Source organism: Protobothrops mucrosquamatus, unplaced genomic scaffold (assembly GCF_001527695.2).
Source record: "Protobothrops mucrosquamatus isolate PMUCROS unplaced genomic scaffold, P.Mucros_1.0 scaffold716, whole genome shotgun sequence".
NCBI lineage: Eukaryota > Metazoa > Chordata > Lepidosauria > Squamata > Viperidae > Protobothrops > Protobothrops mucrosquamatus.
The window spans coordinates 48646-66598 of record NW_015386996.1 but is presented as its reverse complement, the minus strand read 5'-3'; the positions used below and the strand labels follow the sequence as shown (position 1 = coordinate 66598).

Here is a 17953-nt window from a genome sequence, read left to right as displayed (position 1 = left end):
AATAGGACACAGTGGGGAGGAAAAAAGGGGAAAAAATGAGGGGGAGAAGGAAAAAAGAAAAGAAAAGGCATTGACTTCTGACTTCCTCTGTTGCAGTAGAAGGAAGCATTAACATTGAACCTCAACTTTTTACTTTTCCATAATATTATAAACTAGCCATTTCTATAACAACAAATGAATCTAATCAGTAAAACCCAAAATCCCCCCCCTTTTTTTAGTCATCAAGTTTTTGACACCTTGCTAAGTACTGGTGGTACTCAAATATTGTCATGTCCTAAAAGTGATACAATCTGTGAAAAGGTTGAAAAGCCCTGGTCTAGGAAATACAGGTAGTCCTCAACTTACAACAGTGACCACAATGTTGCAACCGAGCCTGAAAGGCTCTGGCAATTGCAAAAAGTGATAACCTTAAACTAAGCCTGTTTACCTACAAAGAAAACTTGCTAAAAGACATAAACCAAACTCAAGGGGGTAAACTAATTACATTTGTTTAAAGGGATTAAATCTATGGAAGCCAACACTTTGGACTCATTGCTAGCCTTTGTGAAACAGACTAAAATATTCCAATAACCAAAGCACACAAACCGAGCCCCTGAATTACAAAATGCTGTAAAAACTGCACAAAAATCCTTATGGTAACCCAATCAAGCTGCCAGCTGACCCAGAACTAAATAAACAACCTCCTTTCTGACATGCTCATCTCCCGGCTTTTCATTTCATCAGCGCTGGTTGCATTCTCCTGGCTGGAGAAAACTAACCAGGGGACCTTTTCTTCAAACAACAGCTTCTTTCCCTGACTGCTGAGTTCTCCTTCCACAGTTCCTTCTCCGTCCCCTTTCCCACCAAAACCACCTCCTTTTATATCCTTTCCTCCCCCCCTCCTTTTCTTTTCAGTTCATCTCCAGCTGCAGAAGCGCCAATCAGCTGGAGCCCTGCAGCGCTCTTGGGGCTTCTGCCAAGCCCAGACAGTCCTGCAAGTCCAGCTGCCTCTCCCTTAGGCTTGGGTCACTTCAGCTCATTCCCCTCCCCCACTACACTTGTCTAGGGGGGGTCGCGTATCACCTGCTATATGCCAAAATACCACTTGTGGTATGCGTACCACTGATTGAAAAGCCCTGCTGTAAAGCACTGTGGGGTGGTAGATCAGTCTAAGTGCTATTGCTATTATAGAAATGTGTCTGTAATTAGAGCAGAGGAATATGTACAAGAAAATTAAGATATTACATTTATGTATGTATCATCTTAGTTTACAGTTGGTTCCATTAAAGTGGCTTTTTGAATTACAGTGGAAGCCTGGCACTCAGACAAATTGGCCATCAATAGGAGCATAGACATAAACAACATCTATATACCATTCAAAAGAGACAATCAAAAAGCCAAATAAAAAGACTTCCTTACCAGCAATTAACACCCAGATGAGCAGCGATTAATACTAAGATTAAGATTAGACCAACAATCAAGAAACAAACTGTACCCCAATCAAGGAACAAGCAAACAGTAAACAGCCCAATTAAAGAACGACCAAGACTTCTCCCATCAACACTGACAGGGCAAGCCACTAGTATGTAAAATGAGAGCAAACTCCACTCCCTACTAGCACTGACGATATTACCTATTTTGAAAATGAAATGTCTGCAAGAAAACAACCTGAGCTACATATATTCTCTTCTTATGGATATAGCTCAGATTTCAGGAATGAAATAGGAAAAATCCTAAGTTTCTGAAACAAAAGGCATAATACAAGTATAAGAAAAAATAAATTCAAATGGGGCAACTAATTGCTGTTAAACCCTGTAAAATCAAAGAATGTTTTTAAACTTTTACATCTTTTATTACAATTTTGACAATGTAGCCTTGTTACTTACTGTACATATCCTGTTTGTGTGGTCACCAGAAGTCAAGACTGGAATGCAACAGATACCTTGTATTACATAATTCCTCAGAGTGTCTCACATTCAAAGAACATGCAAATTCTTAAATTCCCAAGAGTTGCCTGAAATGCATCACTCGTTTAATGTATGTGGCATCTTTCTTCAATTAAACCTTCTGATACTTAATTCCACAATATTTTGCATTTATTATTATCTTTGTTTTTTTTAAATAGTGATCTTAATCCCTCCCTACCATATCTCCACCTCACCTATCTTTGTATTATGAAGATATTATTATTTTTTAATTTCCAAGATAATTAAGTCCCAGATTCGTTACTTTCCCATAGTTAATATCTGAAACGTTTTCATGGTAAGAAAAATTCTATGACTAAGTTTAATGTTTATAAATCTTATAAAAAGAAATGTGATTCATGAAGCCTTGTTCAATAATACATTGACTAAACTTCAAGATATCACAAAAATCTTTGCGCGTTTTAAAATATAGTTGTGTGCATCTTGTTTTAGCTCTTTCAGGAAAATTAACAGCTAAATTGTGGACTGTAAATTTTTTCTTGTTTAAAATTCCTATCTTTCAGGCTTATTCTCTAGTAGACCGTGAGGTTGGGTACTGCCAAGGTAGTGCGTTCATCGTGGGACTGCTACTCATGCAGGTTTGTGCTGCTTAACATTAGAAATCTTAAGGAGCACGTGGCAGTCATGGTGAGGAGGCTCTTTGTGTAACTGCAAATTGTGCACTGGTTATGCCAATTCCTGGACCAACATTTCTTCCTCACAGTCACCCATGCCCTGGTCATCTCCAGTTTGGGCTACTGTAATGTGCTCTACATGGAGCTGCCCTTGAAGAGTATATGGAGACTTCAGTTGGTTCAAAATGGAGTGGCCTGCATATGTCTGCACAAGTCAAGATTTATAATTTGTCACATCTTTCATGGGAGCTGCATTGGTACTTATTTTCTTCTGAGTGCAATTCATGATGCTGGTTGTCACCTTTAACTATGGCCAAGTTATTGGAAGGACTACCTCCTCGGCTACATCTACCCAGCCCACCAGAGTGGGAAGGCAAGTATATTGGGGGTCCCAACTATTAGGAAAATTCATCTAGGTGAGACCAGGGGAGGTGAGGCCCTTACCTTAATTTTCTGGAAGGCCTTGAAGACATAGTTCTGTTTGTTGATCTGGGCCCCCCAGATTAATACAGACCCAGTCAAGAGGCTGTGCGATTACTGTTGCTGGGGGTGGGGAGGGATTTATGGGTTGTAAAATTTTAATGTTGTAAGCCATCCAGAGTCACCTTAAATGAGTTGGGGAGGGAGGGAGGCAGGCAGCAGGCAGGCATTAGGAATGTTTAGATCAGATCATTATCTTACAAAATATTACATTACAGACCTGTAGTCTGTAATTTATTTTATGCATTTATTAATCCCACATTTCTTTCAGAAACTCAGAGCAAAACATCTAATCACATGCTCCTCCAATTTCCCCCCAAAACAACTACTTTGCAAAGGCTGGGGAGTAACTGGTTCAATATCACTGCTTGGTTTCCATGGCTAAAAGTGGATGACTTTGGTTCTCATTTAGTTTCTCAAACTATAATATTAGCATGAATGTATTATTTAAAAATAGGAACCAAGTTTAATTCTTGTTTTATATAGAAAGATGTTTTTGTCAGTATAAACTTACTTAAAAGCTTTTAATTATTCAAAACGTTTGCTTAGAAGTAGGAACCTAAGTACTTTGTTTTCTAGGAATTTGAATATTCAATCTCTATAGATTATAGTCAGTTCACATTGCATATTTAATATATGCTATTTTAATGAACTGTCGAGGCCCAGCTGGTTAAATTTTATAAGTGTTGTTTCACATTTTTACTGGCTTGAAATGAAATAGAGCAGCAGCTTATTCTTACCTTTAGAAGAGGTTGATTGGTTTGTTCTGCTGCATTGTTTTGAAAGGAAGGCTTTAGACCAGACATGTCAAACTCGTGACGTCACACAACGTATCGTTACGGTTTTACCATTGCCGGCAATGGGGTGGGCGCAGCTTCCGGATGACGCATCTGGCCCACGGGCCGGCAGTTTGACACCCCTGCTTTAGACCTTCCCTCGCAATGAAATACTGTTTTGAAGATTATAGATCCTTGTAGTCAGTTTGTAATAGGTGGTACCTATTTTTTTCAGTCTATACTAGAAAAAGTATAATTTAGAATTAATTGTAATATAATTGCCTGCATTTATTTGGGAATTAGTGGCTTTGTGTCTGGTTTAGGTGCTGGACTTTCAGGGCATCTTTATCAGTAAATTGGGAACTACAGTGAGGGAAAAAATTATTTGATCCCCTGCTGATTTTGTATGTTTGCCCACTGACAAAGAAATGATCAGTCTATAATTGTAATGGTAGGTTTATTTAACAGTGAGGGACAGAATAACAACAACAAAAATCCAGAAAAACGCATTTCAAAAAGTTATAAATTGATTTGCATTTTAATGAGTGAAATAAGTATTTGATCCCCTATCAATCAGCAAGATTTCTGGCTCCCAGGTTTTTTTTTATACAGGTAATGAGCTGGGCAAACGAACAAAATCAGCAGTGAAATCAAATAATATTTTCCCTCACTGTACAAAAACTTCCCCGACAAAGGCAGTGGGAAGCCATTTTACTATGTTGCCAAGAAACTGTGTGGTTATGTATTCATGTAGTCATCAAGGAAGGGAGGGTAGGTGCTTAAAACTGAGGGGGGAAAGCCAAGTGCCCTTGTAGAAAATTATTCAGGTCTGCCATGTTTTGGATGTATATCTTTTTCAAGGACAGCATGAAAAGAAAACCATAAAAACATAAAACCATGGTGTAAACATTGTAGTGTTGTTTATGCAGTAAATAGGTGAAATCAATCACTTGATTTTAATTACAATGGCTTAAAAGCATTGTATTGATTGCAATGAGTTATTATTACATTATTATATAATGTAGCAGTTAGCAAAAGCATTACAAAAACAGTCACATTTATTACTTCCTTAATCTCCATCCTATTTAAGACATGTGGCTGTGTTGAATAAGTTCCAAAGTATATCTATGCTTATTATTTTCAAAACCATTCACAGTAAATAATCATAGTTGCTTTGAAAAGTTTTCTTGGGTTATTATACATTGGAGGTGAACAATGGAGGCAACAGATTTGTTAGCACAGACTCGGTCAAAACACCTTTATATGAAAAACATCCGTTTTATTATAAATTAACTTTTGATAATAATTTTGAATTTCTCCTCATATGTTTTCTCCTTGTGTTTTATTTTGTCTTTTTTTATTTACTTCCTTTTTAAAAATGGAATCCATAATTAGTAAAACGAGTCTTCCCATTTAGGCTTTGAGTGCTGCATATTGAACAGAAAGTTTCTATCGTTCATTAAGTTTGAAAAAGACTCACGCACACGCATTGTCTGCTTCTAGATGCCGGAAGAGGAGGCCTTCTGTGTATTTGTACGGCTGATGCAAGAGTATAGATTACGGGAATTGTTCAAACCCACTATGGCTGAGTTAGGACTTTGCATCTATCAGTTTGAATACATGCTGCAGGTAAAGAAATTTCCAAATCTTAGATTTAAAAAAATAAACTGCTTCCTTTTTAGATTAATTCCTAAAATCCATCAGAAGTCTGAAGTACTAGACCTTACTAGCTTAGCAAATAATTAGGAATGTTTGTTGCTGTATCTATTACTTTAACTTTGAAAATCCTGCTGGGAAATCTCTTTTAATGTCTGTATAGTAGTTAACGTTGTCTGGAGTTTCTCATAATTTAAGATTTATGTTTTATGTTTCTGTCAGGAACAGCTACCTGAGTTGAATATCCACTTCCGCTCCCAAAGCTTTCTCACCTCTATGTATGCATCATCTTGGTTTCTTACACTCTTCCTCACTACTTTTCCTCTGCCTGTGGCCACACGAGTATTTGACATCTTCATGTATGAGGTAAAACATGTAATTAAAAATACAGAAGGGGTATTAGGTAATAGGTAGTAGTAGTACATAGGTAGTAGTCATTGCTATTCTTATAGTCCATGGATTTGTCTAATCTATTTCCAAAAATTGTATCTGAATAAATAGTTCAGATTGATTTGTCACAGAATGTTCTAGCAATATTATGAGTTCTAGTCTTGCCTTACGCATAAAAGCCAGCTTAGTGACTTTGGGTTGGTCACTCTCTCCTAGCCCAACAAATCTCACAGGGTTGTTTTTGTGGGCAAAATAGGAGGACGGAGTATTGTGTATGTTTGCCACCTGGAGTTATTTATAAAATAATAAAGATGGGATATAAATAAATATTTGCTTCAGTAAATACACAAATTGCTGCATAAACGTCTGCTCAGTTATGTTTAATTTAGAATTCTTGATATAACTTGTTAAAGCAGTAACAAGAATATTTTAAATGGTATATGCAAGTGGATCGTTCACTCTGTGGGGGGGGGGGGAACTAAAGCATCAGATTCCCATCACGTGTTTGTAATTTAAATTGCATTTCTTCACATAGGAAGGACTGTTTGACCTTTAATGTAAACCATAGGAAATTCAATTACAGGTGGAGTCTATCTAAACTCTGTAACGTCTTTTAGGGATTGGAAATAATCTTCCGTGTAGGAATGGCTCTTCTGCAATTCAACCAAACTGAACTGATGCAACTGGACATGGAAGGGATGTCACAGGTCAGTTCTATCATGGTTTGGGGGACTAGAGGAAAGATAGTTCAGTGTTAATACAACAAACTTTCATTTGTCCGCAATTCCATATTTAGGCTTGTATGAATGGAGAGACTTGCAGGACTGAAGATAGTTTGAGATAAAGAACTGATTCCAGTTATATGCTAAATGTAAGCCTTTTAGAACCACTGTTCCAAAGTGTAAAAACTCAAGTCAGTTTTCAGAGAAGAAAAACTTAAAGACCCAAGCCTTGGCTGTGTTCTGAACTGATGTTGTGTTATTGCATGTGATGAGGCAGAATCAGCTATTTTAATCTCTGGCTATGAAGGCCTAGAAAGTAGTTTCAGAACTACAGCCTGAGTCATTCAGAATGACCAGGGCAAGAGAGATGGAGAAGCAATGACTCATCTGCCTCCTGCCTGTTTCTTTTATTCTTCTTTCTATTTAGAAAAAGTCTCTTATGTCTTTTCCATCTTTTTGTGGCAGTATATCAATATGTCAAATATTGAGAACATCCATTAACTGCCTACAGGTAATCCTTGACTTAGGAGTACAGTTAGGACCAGACTTTCTGTTGTAAGTTGGGATGATCATAAAATGAGTCACCATGTGCCCAAGCTTGATTTTACTTACCATTTTACCATAGTTGTTAAATGAATCTAGCTTTCCCAATTGATGTTTTTTGTCAGAGACCAGCTAGGAATGTGGCAAATCACAATAATTTGATAGTAGGGTGATGTAATTGGTCATAAATGTGAACCAGAGTCAAGTGCCCAAATTCCGATCACATGACCATGGAGGTCATGTGATTATTGTAAGTGTGAGGACAGGTTGTAAATCATTTTTTTCTGAAGCCATTGTAACTTTGAACAGTCATTAAATGAGCTGTTGTAAGTCAAGGATTACCTATACTAGATACCGGGCAGAGATTCCTGAGAATCATATGGGTTTAGATCCACTGAGTAGCAGATAGGGAGAGAGCTGTGAGTTCTTTCCTCCTGATGGTTTCAACATTAGTTGTCAAATACAGTGTTTCTCCATTGTCTTTTGTAGGCTGACATGAAAGCTTAGCTCATGCACTGCACCAAGCCATAATTCAATTTATGTGGCTTTAACATAGCCTTTTTTTTAAAAAAAACAAAACTCAGTCACTGAAGCATCTTTCACTGATCGGTTAAAACAAATCATGGCTTAGAATGAAGTGTGTCTGTAGTCTCCCTGTAACAATACTCTTGCTACAACAACAAAAACTATTTTGGCTGCATTAGGAATCCATGGAAGAGGTATATTGTCAAGATATTTTTCAAAAATCTATACACTGCCATCTGCCAAGAGCATCTTCACAGGAAACCTGGTTCCTGACTACTTTTTGCTGCCCAGCATTGATATATTGGTCAGTGAAGAGCATGACCCTCTAATCTAATGCCTAATGATCTGAGGTGGAACTGGGTGGTAATGCTAGCGCTGAAACTGCAGATATAGATGAAGCTTTGCTTGCTTTAGCAGTACAGCCTGGTTCCTAACAGACCATAGACCGTTATCAATCTATGCCCCGGGAATTGGGGATATCTGACCTACATGACTGGCAACTTACAAAGTTGAACAAGTACATTTCAAAGCTCCGGACCCATAGATTTAATAACTGCAAAACATTTCCATTTGTGATATTGCCACAAGGGTTTATTTTTGCTTAACAGGTAAATACTTTGAGCTAAATCTAGCCTGTATATATCAGATTTAATCTCTATGAGAAAACTTTTCTTCAAAAATATAGAATTACTTCAAACAACTATAATACCTCTGAGATATCTTCCTACAATATTGTATATTTTTTCATTATACAACTCAATAAACTGGCTGCGAAAAAATGTTTTACTCATTGCAACATAGAATTAGGGAATAAAGAAAGAACTGAGATCTAATTAAGCTATTTTTTCCTAATTTATGAAATTGGAGTATTGAACATTTCCACATTGTATGAAGAATGATTTAGGCAGAGAAAAGATTTATGATTGTTATTGCATTAATAGCTGAGATTTAGAGATCTAAATAATTTCTAATTTCTATGATTAAAAACACTGCATTCTATTAGGCTCTGGCTTTGTAAGCTAATGCACCCTGTATATTAGCAAAGACGTGTTCTATCCAGGTATTGTGCTAGAAATTTTCCTTGAAGTTGGGAATTATCCTATAGGCATGATTTAAGATTGTAACTAGTAAAAAGCTCTGTTCTGAAATTTCTTACTCTTTGTGCATTTGTGTAAGCATCTGGACTTAGAATATTTTAATGAGCTACAATAAAAGTGGTCAGTAATACCTCTGTACCTATTCTATTCTAGAAGCTGCCCTATCATAGTGTTAGACTTGAATTTTAATTCATAATCATTAAACATTTGAATTCAGTGCATTCAATTTTAGTTTAATGCAAATGGGCCATATTTGAAAGAATCTTTTCACAAGAAGTGTTCCAGAGATTAACCATCCCTCTGTTATCCAATGTAATCAGCTGAGAAAGAGTAATACAGGTAATCCTGGATTTACAACTACAACTGAGCCCAAAATTTATCTCACCAAGTAAGGCAGTTGTGCAATAGTGGCAAATATCTGTAGCTTGGGTGTAGGATGAGAGTGAAGGTTCGTTCTCTGAGCTTGTGGGTTGGTTTCTGAACGTTTTGTTACCAGGCTAGGTAACATCTTCAGCGGAGTTTAGGGGATGTCAGTATCAGTGTTCTTCTGTTTATAAGGGCTTCATGTGGTCAGTAGGTCTTGTGATGGTGAGGTCACATCAGGCCAGGATCCCATCAGGTCAGGGTCTTGTGATGGGCAGTTGTTATGGGAGCTTTGCCCCATTTTATGACCTTTCGTGCCACAATTATTAAGCAAAACATTGAGTTGTTAAGTGAATTATGCAATCATTAAGTGAATCTGGCTTCTCTCACTGACTTTGCTTGTAGGAAGTTGACTGGGAAGGTTACAAATGTTGATCACAATGACCCCACAACAGTGCAACTGTCGTAAATACATGTCAGTTGCTAAGAACCCAAATTTTGTTCACTGACTATGAGGATGCGGCAGTGGTTATAAGTGTGAAAATAGGTCATAAGAGATGTTGTCACTTCAAACAGTCACTAAATGAATGGTTGTAAGTTGAGGATTACCTGTCCAATAAAAATGTCAGAAATTACATTGATGATAAGACCATATGACTTTGATGCATTTTCACTTGGGAATTGTCTACTGCAGTATTTTCAGAAGGTGATTCCTCATCAGTTTGACAGCTGTCCTGATAAGCTGATCTTAAAGGCCTATCAAGTCAAATACAACCCTAAGAAAATGAAACGGTATGTTTTTTTTATTTTTATTCCTCATATATAGCTTAACTACTAAAGAATACAGGATTTAGGCAAAACTCAGTGTGGACCAGTTCATAATGTTTGTGTTCCAGGACAATATATAAAAGAGAACACAGTTCTCCTTTCTATCTTGACACACTTCTCTGAACAAAAACTGAACACATAAATGTGTTAGCAAAATATGCTCAATCTGCAGTTTTTGTGCTGACTTTCTCATTAAAAGTGATAATCTTAAAATGGAGGCTATTAGAAAATGGGCATTTTCCATCCATTTACCATCATTTTTCTGCCACCATATTGTGTATGATGCAGAATGAACTCTATTCTCTATTTTCTAGACTGGAGAAAGAGTATACTGCAATCAAAAACCGGGAAATGGAAGAACAGATTGAAATCAAGGTAAGTCCCCTCTTGTCTATGTCTTGCAATACTATAATCAAAATGAAAGGTTGGTGTAATGTGTAATGCTCAGTGTTATCTGAAAAATAATCTTTCTTAAATAATACTCAGGTTACATTGTTTCCTCTTCATATCATCCTGGACATCTTGATTAGTAGCTTTGTTATCTGTAGTGAGCATGTATTTTAAGCATTCGACTTATTTCTGTTGGGGTATATGTGTGAACTTAAAGAATTCCCTTTTTTGAACTTTAGATCCTTCAATCTGGATGTGGCATGACTTTTCCTCTAATAGTTATTTATGATGCTTGGCTTTAGTTCATGTGGTCAAGATTTCAGCATAACATTTTGATACGCTGGTTTTTCACTTGACAAAAGCTCCTGCTCATGCAGCAGAGCACATGCTGATTCTAATCTTGCTTGCAGAGGCTCCGTACTGAGAACCGCCTTCTGAAACAGCGAATTGAAACCCTGGAGAAGGTGAGAAGTGTACCCAGCCGCATGAGAATCCACTTCCTCCGCTTCCAGACTAGCTTGGCCACCAAAAATGAGGCCTTTCACAGCTCTCTGTCTCAGTTGACTGTAGACAATACACAGAATGCCAGCCATTAGTCTTTGTGCATCCTCTCAGGGACTACCCTGCACATGTATTTCTGGAATCATTCTTAATGTAAGCACCCAAGAGAGTATTTCTCACCCTATCCCTGCTGGAAATAATTAAAAAGTGATCTGCTGCCAGGATTCCTTAAGATAGAAAACTAATCTGTAAAGATGTTAGTTGTAGTTTCTCTGCCAATCCCCCAAAAAAACTTTGATCAAATTGGTAAACTCACATATTTTGGACCCAAAGTAATTTATTTGTTTTGTGGTTGATATGACATTGTTTTTCAGCCGTCTTGTTGACCTTGCTTTTGTGTTTAAATATTAAACGCTTTCATGAAAAATGTAAAAACTCCTTGGATGTATTTTATTGTCGCATAAATACACTAATAGTTAACTTGAGGACATCTTGGTTAATTGCCCACAAAGGGATAACAACCTAAAAGTGTCCTTGTTACTGATGACTTATTTAAATTTCTGGACAAAGGAAGTGTGACTTTTGAAATGCAAGGAGATCCTTGTCCATTGGCGAAGGAGGCCAATTATGAATCCTGATAGTTCTTGCAGCGTTGAGGCAAAATTAATATGTAAAGCTGCTTCTGAGAGTTCTGTCACCTTGTCATTCCTTATGCACAGGCACATTCTTATGATCTGCATGATGGAAATGACATGCTGCAATTTTAAGACAATTCTGGAAGTTCCTTTTCTGGGGGTCTTTTGGGCTCTTTATCTTTTTTCTTCTGTGCTTGTGTGACCCTGCTGTTGTATCTTTTTTTTTTCTTTTCTTCATCTTTCCTTCCTTGTCTGGATCTCCCTCTTCTGGGTCTGTAGGAGAGTGCTGCCTTGGCAGATAGATTGATCCAGGTACAGTAAAAATATATATATATTTTAATTTCCAACTCTCCTTTTAGTTTTCCATTTCATTTCACTTTGAAAAATAGTGTCTGCAGCATTTAATGTTATTGGTAACTCGCATTTAATAAAGTTCAGACTAACAATTCTGTTTGGGTCGTTTAATGTTCTGCAATATTATGCAGCTGTTTTTTATACAGGATTTTGAAATGTTGACTTACCCATCACTTTATTTTAGCAGTAAGGCTAATTATGCTGCTTATGTACCAGCCAATATTTCTGGCTCAGGGCAGGTTAAATATTTTACTATGGCAAATTATGGTAAACCTAGTTACCTACTTGGTGAAAGATTTGTTTTAGTATTAAATGTTATATAGACAGTTCAAATTTCTGAATTGTCCTGCTCTCTGAATTATAATTGGGGATTACAGAGAAGGAAGAAGAATGCCACTGGGGCACTTTTCCTTGTGAAAATCACTATAGAAAGTGAAAAATTTTGCATTCTGAGGTTTGTATCGAAACAAGTCTAATTTCTTATATTGGAGCTTCCACATTTTTACATCAGTTTTTTTTACCACTATAGAAACTCATTGTACATCGTAAGTATGAATGCCATTCTTTTAATTCAGCATAGATTTGAAAGGAAAACCAAGGCACTATTAAAACCGTGGGTACATGGGAATTATTGCAAGCTGTCAAAGTGTCCAAGTGGGGCTGAAAACTCTAATCTGCAATTTCTGTTTTGTATTTTAAGGATGAATTTTCTTTTGTAACACTACAAAGAACTATAAACATTTCTAAATTTTATGATGAGAGCAGGCCCTTTATGGAAGATTGCAGAAAGTAAGACTTGTGTACATAATATTTTCCTATTTCCCCCCACAACAACAACAAAGATTAGTTGGGCTGAGAGAGAGTGACTGGCTCAAAACCACCCAGATGACTTCTATGCCTAAGGTGGGACTAGAACTCATCGTCTCCTAATTTCTAGGCCAGCAACGTAAATCACCACACCAAACTGATATTTATGCTTAAAGTAGTTTTTTATGGAGAAAATACATTGTGGGGCTGGCCTTGCCAATTTGCTAAAAGGCCAGTGACTTTCTGGTGCCATCCAATGCTTCCAACCACTAGTTTTCTTAAACAGGTACCTGCAATAATAAGAAGTAGCAAAACAAAGACGTAATCCTTCCCATCAGTCTCAATTGCCACTATCTGGGATTATATTAGAATGAGGAAAAAGAATTTGCCGTTGGGAATTTCATGTGATCCTTATATACACTTGATTACATGCTCCTGTGTTTAGAACAGATCATGCTGAACAATAACATTAACTTGGCTTTCAGCTTGGCTTTCAAACAACCTAATTTGTGTTCTGTGTTGCTTCAGATTCTGTAAGCAAAGAAAGCAGTGCATGAATTCTGTTGAAAGCTCCTGCTTTCTATTAAAAAGAAGTGTGAAGCTTAGAATTTGTCCCAAATATAGGAAGCATCCTTACAGAACGTAATATTGCAGCTGTGTTCTGGCAGCTGATGGTTAAAGTGGCACAACAACCAAATGAACACAATGTTTAAGGTCATGCCATAAAAAACTTTGAGCATTTATTGTTTGAAAAAGCTATGTGAAAATATCCCAAAGAATGAATTTGCATAAGGTTGTTATGCAGACAGATGCTACATTCGCACTCCTGTGTGTTTCATGGTGCTTTTTTGGAGACTGAATACAGATCCATGAATATATTGCATAGATCTAATATATTTACATCGTCTCTTACACATTAATTTACAGTTACAATTAACTCCAATGCACATTGATACCACACAACAAGCAGATGCATTTCCAGTTATTTATTTATGCACAAATATGGAACAAACATAGGTTTTATACTTTGAATATGGAAGTACCATGGGAATTAGACATTTTATTTATCAAGGGATATAAACAAGAGGATTTCTAAAGAAGAGCATCTTACCAGAATCTATGAATATGGCTGAATTAGTAATAAAGTATTAGTGTTTCAGCAACCTTTTGTCAAATATCATTAAGCACTTAAACCTGTTTAGGTTGATAAGTAAATTGCTGCATTTTAAATAGGTTTTTCATTAGAGTAATTATCATTTTTCACCTAACAATCATGATTAATTACTTTTTTGTTTGCCTTTTCCTATATTCTCTGACAATTCAAAAAAGAATGTACTGAGTAGCTTAAATGTTAAGTCTGGAACACTGAATAGTGGGATCAGAATATCCATTTGCAGACATATTATAGCAATTACCTGACTGCAAGAAGAACATTTTATCTCTTTAATTCCCCTTCTCATGCAGTCCTGTGTAGAAGTAAATAAGGACTAGTATAAGTATCTGAATAGCACCACAGTGTTCCTTTGTGAAATGAACCTAAAAACAGTACTAAAAGAAAAAAAAATTGCCATGCCACTGTGGTCAGGCCTTGCTGTTTCCAACTATTTGCGTATACAATGCTAAGAGAAGTGGGCAGATATTGTGAAAGAGGAAGACTATTCATCTCATCTCACATGCTGTGGTGAGGTTTACTAAACCAAAATCTTTCTGTATAGGATGAGACATGTCATAGCAAGTAACTTTTTGGGAGGCCATTCTGTAAATTTATTGTGGGCAGCAAAGGGGGGGGGTGTAAAGATGCCAGAGAAGTAGGCAGAGTTTTTACTGGACTGAATGTCTGAAAATGCTTTGTGAGTGGGGTTTTAAGTATGCTAAGCCTTTGAGTATTTATTCATTTATTTGTAATGCTGTTTAATTTAGATTTGTGTGCTGTATGAATCCAGTTAGCTATGGCTTATTCAATACCTCAGTTTAAATTCATTGCATGAATTCAGCCATTGTAAAAATAAGATTGTGAATAAAAGAAGGCTCATTAATTGAAAGGTAAAGAGTACAGAGTTTAGATTTTGTTGATAATTGTAATTACTATTGAGGTGGGGGAGATTACAGCCGACCTATAGTTGGTGAGGTTACAGTTGCAACTGTAGGCATTCTGATCAAAGTGTACGTTTCAATGAACAGACGTCGATGTAACTTTATAAAGTTAAACATGACATTTTCTTCAAATTTGCATGCATAGTATTTAAGTATACTTGTTTACAGACTCAGATATTTGAGGTGTAAAATTTTGGACACTTTAAATTCAGTGCTAGTTACTTTTTTAACATTTACATAACTCTTGATTTTCAAAAAAACTACAGAGGTAAAAGATAAACAGAATTTTTTTTTTTTAAATAAAAGGCTCAGGGAAGAATAAAGGAAAGTGCAAAAAAGAGAGAAAAAAGAAAAATAGAAAAAGAATGACTTCTGACTTTTTTGGTATAATATATAAATAAAAAATACATCAAACTAAGATTAGCATCTGTCTGCTTTATTTCCATAATTCCATATAATTCTGACCATCAGATCCCAAAATCAACTTTTCATTTTTTTTTAGTTTCTTGCAAAAAGTCCAAAAATGGTTTCCAAGTAAAAATAACCATTGGTCAAAGTATTTTTTTCATCAAGGCTGGCAGTTTCACCATCTCTGCCAATTCCACCAGCTTCACCATTCTTCCATTATAGGTATTTGTTTTAACATTTATGTTGTTAATAAGGCACCAAAAGATGATGGCTTTGTTAGGCTTACATTTAACAAATTGAACAAATATTCTAACCCTTCTAACATCTCAGATTATAATAGTTGTTCTATGTTCTTCACCAATCCTTGGGCTCCTCTAAGCAGCTTTTGAAAATGAAAATATTTCTTACAAAGCAGGAGAAAGGTGTTTTAAAAATCTCTGAACTCTTCCAACTAGGAATTTCAATTGAATTGGAAGTTTCATGAAGCTGTTGATGTAGTAGGAATTTCTAGAAGAAAAATGGTTGTTAAAATTGTCCAAACACTGGTACAATATGTGAAGCAGAACCCACAGATTATTGAAAATGATATACTAAAAAGTTTAATTGACACTGGAGTAATTGTTCACAGGTGTGCAATATATGTTACTTATACTGCAATGGTCTGTATGGGAAACATGCCAGATTGAAATCTTTTCTCTGACATAACCCCCAAATACTATAATATGCAAAATAAGATCTTGATAAGTCAGAAAACTTTATGGAACAAAGTAGTTTGGACTAATGAAATCAAAGCTGAACTGTCTGGCCATTTGGAGATAAAAGGGTGAAGCTTTTGGTGGTGGTGGTGGTGGGAATACCTTAGCAACTATTAAACAACAGGGGTTATCCTTTCAGATTTTGTGAAAGACAGTTGCACAGGCAGTATCATGCAAATAGAAGGAGGAGAGGACTCAACATTATCTAGAAGCTAATGTCCCACAGTCAGTGAAGAAAGTGAGCTGAGAAAAGCTTGTAGTCTTGCAGAAATATCCAATCTGAAACATAAACCCCAAACCAATAATAAAATAAAGAAAAATAAAGGTCTGGGAATCTCCTTCATCACCCTAGAACTGAATATTACTGAAAATCTGCAAGGAGATCTCACACTTGCAAAAAAAAAAAACAACCCTAAAAAATAATTCAAAGGTGAAAGAGTTCTGATAGGAAGAGAGAGGAAAGTTTTTTGAAATCAACATTAGAAAAACTCTGAACAGATACAGGAAACGTTTGAAAGCTGTTATTTCTGCCAAAAGGGATACCGAAATGATGCTCACGTTTCTGCTCCTGCTATAATGTAGTTACTGTTTTGTAATCTGTAAAGAACTGCACGTAAATTATGTATTCGAATTTGTTGAATGTTACTGTGTTAATATAGTTGTGTCAACTTTTGCTTATTTGGGGATTCCTTGAAAGATGCATGCCATAGCCTTTTGTGAGTTCTCCAGATTTGACTTAAGTCCCAGCACATCAGATACTTTTTTTCTCTCTTTTAATTCAGCATGCAGACACAAGCCTCTAGTTTCAGTCTGAGGCAGTATTTCTTTCTCCTCACTTTCCTGTTACTTTTACTGATTAGCCAATGAGAAATGGTTATAGAGTCATAAAGCACAGTAAAATCAGTAGAGATTTACTAATAAATGGTTATATTTCTAAGCTAAAAACTTCTTTATCAATTAAAGAAGTTTCCTTGCTCCTGGCAAGTTTCATTTTGTTATGTGTGCAGAGGGTTGTCTCTCTATTGAATACTACTATTTCCATATTCCTAGTCTTACTTCCTACTAGGGGCGTGCAGTGGCTCAGTGGTTAAAGACACTGAGCTTCTCCACTGGAAAGCTGACAGCCTGGGTTCAAGATCTGAGCGCTGCATGACGGGGTGAGCTCCCATCATTCACCCCAACTCCTGCCCACTTAGCAGTTTGAAAGCCTGCAAATGCGAGTAAATAAATGGGTATCACTTTAGTGGGAAAGTAACAGCATTCTGTGCACCTCAGTGTATAGTCATGCTGGCCACCTGATCATGGAAATGTCTTCGGACAGCACTGGCTCCCTCAACTAAGAAACGGAGATGAGCACCGCACCCTAGAGTCAGACACGACTGGATAGGGGAAACCTTTACTTTACCTATTCCTACTTAGAGGGAAATTAGGGATAATTATGCTACGTATCATTTTTCTGTTTAAAAGTTGCATCCTCACTTCTGGTAGGGTATGACCAGTGGTGGGATTCAAATATGTGAACAACCGGTTCTCTGTGTGGATGCCGCTTCCGGAAGTCCATTCTGGGCCTGGACAACAAAAAATTAGCTACCGGTTCTGGCGAAGTGGTGCGAACCGGCTGAATCCCACCACTGGGTATGACTCCGCTTCCACATCTTCCTCAGTTTCCCGCACTCCATTTTTAGAATTGTATCACAAAGATTCCTCCTGTTCTTCAAGTTACACCCTGCTCCACTCCTAAGAATCTTAGCTCAACCTGTCTTTGAACCAACAATAAGACTTCTACAGCCAATACTGTATAGATCCATCTTGTTTCTGCCAGACCTTACATCTCCATCTCCTTTCCTTTCTTTTCAAAGTTTCTTTTGTTTTTAAGGCTCCACCTTTCTCTTCCCTCTGCTACCCTAGCAGAAACACTTACACACATACATACACACACATAACACTACTGACTACAAAGAACATCTGCATTTGGATGCATATGTGACAAGATGCATATGTGACAAGATGTCACAGGCAATTGCAGATTGCCATGATTCAACTTGATCAAG

General features: G+C 36.8%; 1 protein-coding gene across 2 annotated transcripts in view; it reads left to right on the top strand.

The window, feature by feature from the left end:
- EVI5L (ecotropic viral integration site 5 like) overlaps positions 1 to 17953 on the top strand; it is a 39993-nt gene that overhangs the window by 10191 nt on the left and 11849 nt on the right. The window contains exons 4-11 of one of the 2 annotated variants that reach the window (XM_015818314.1): positions 2468 to 2542; positions 5338 to 5463; positions 5713 to 5856; positions 6498 to 6587; positions 9825 to 9922; positions 10273 to 10333; positions 10759 to 10812; positions 11764 to 11796. In XM_015818314.1, coding sequence (XP_015673800.1) covers positions 2468 to 2542; positions 5338 to 5463; positions 5713 to 5856; positions 6498 to 6587; positions 9825 to 9922; positions 10273 to 10333; positions 10759 to 10812; positions 11764 to 11796 — 681 coding nt within the window. The remainder of the gene's footprint in view (positions 1 to 2467; positions 2543 to 5337; positions 5464 to 5712; positions 5857 to 6497; positions 6588 to 9824; positions 9923 to 10272; positions 10334 to 10758; positions 10813 to 11763; positions 11797 to 17953) is intronic. The other variant, XM_015818315.1, reaches the window with a different exon arrangement.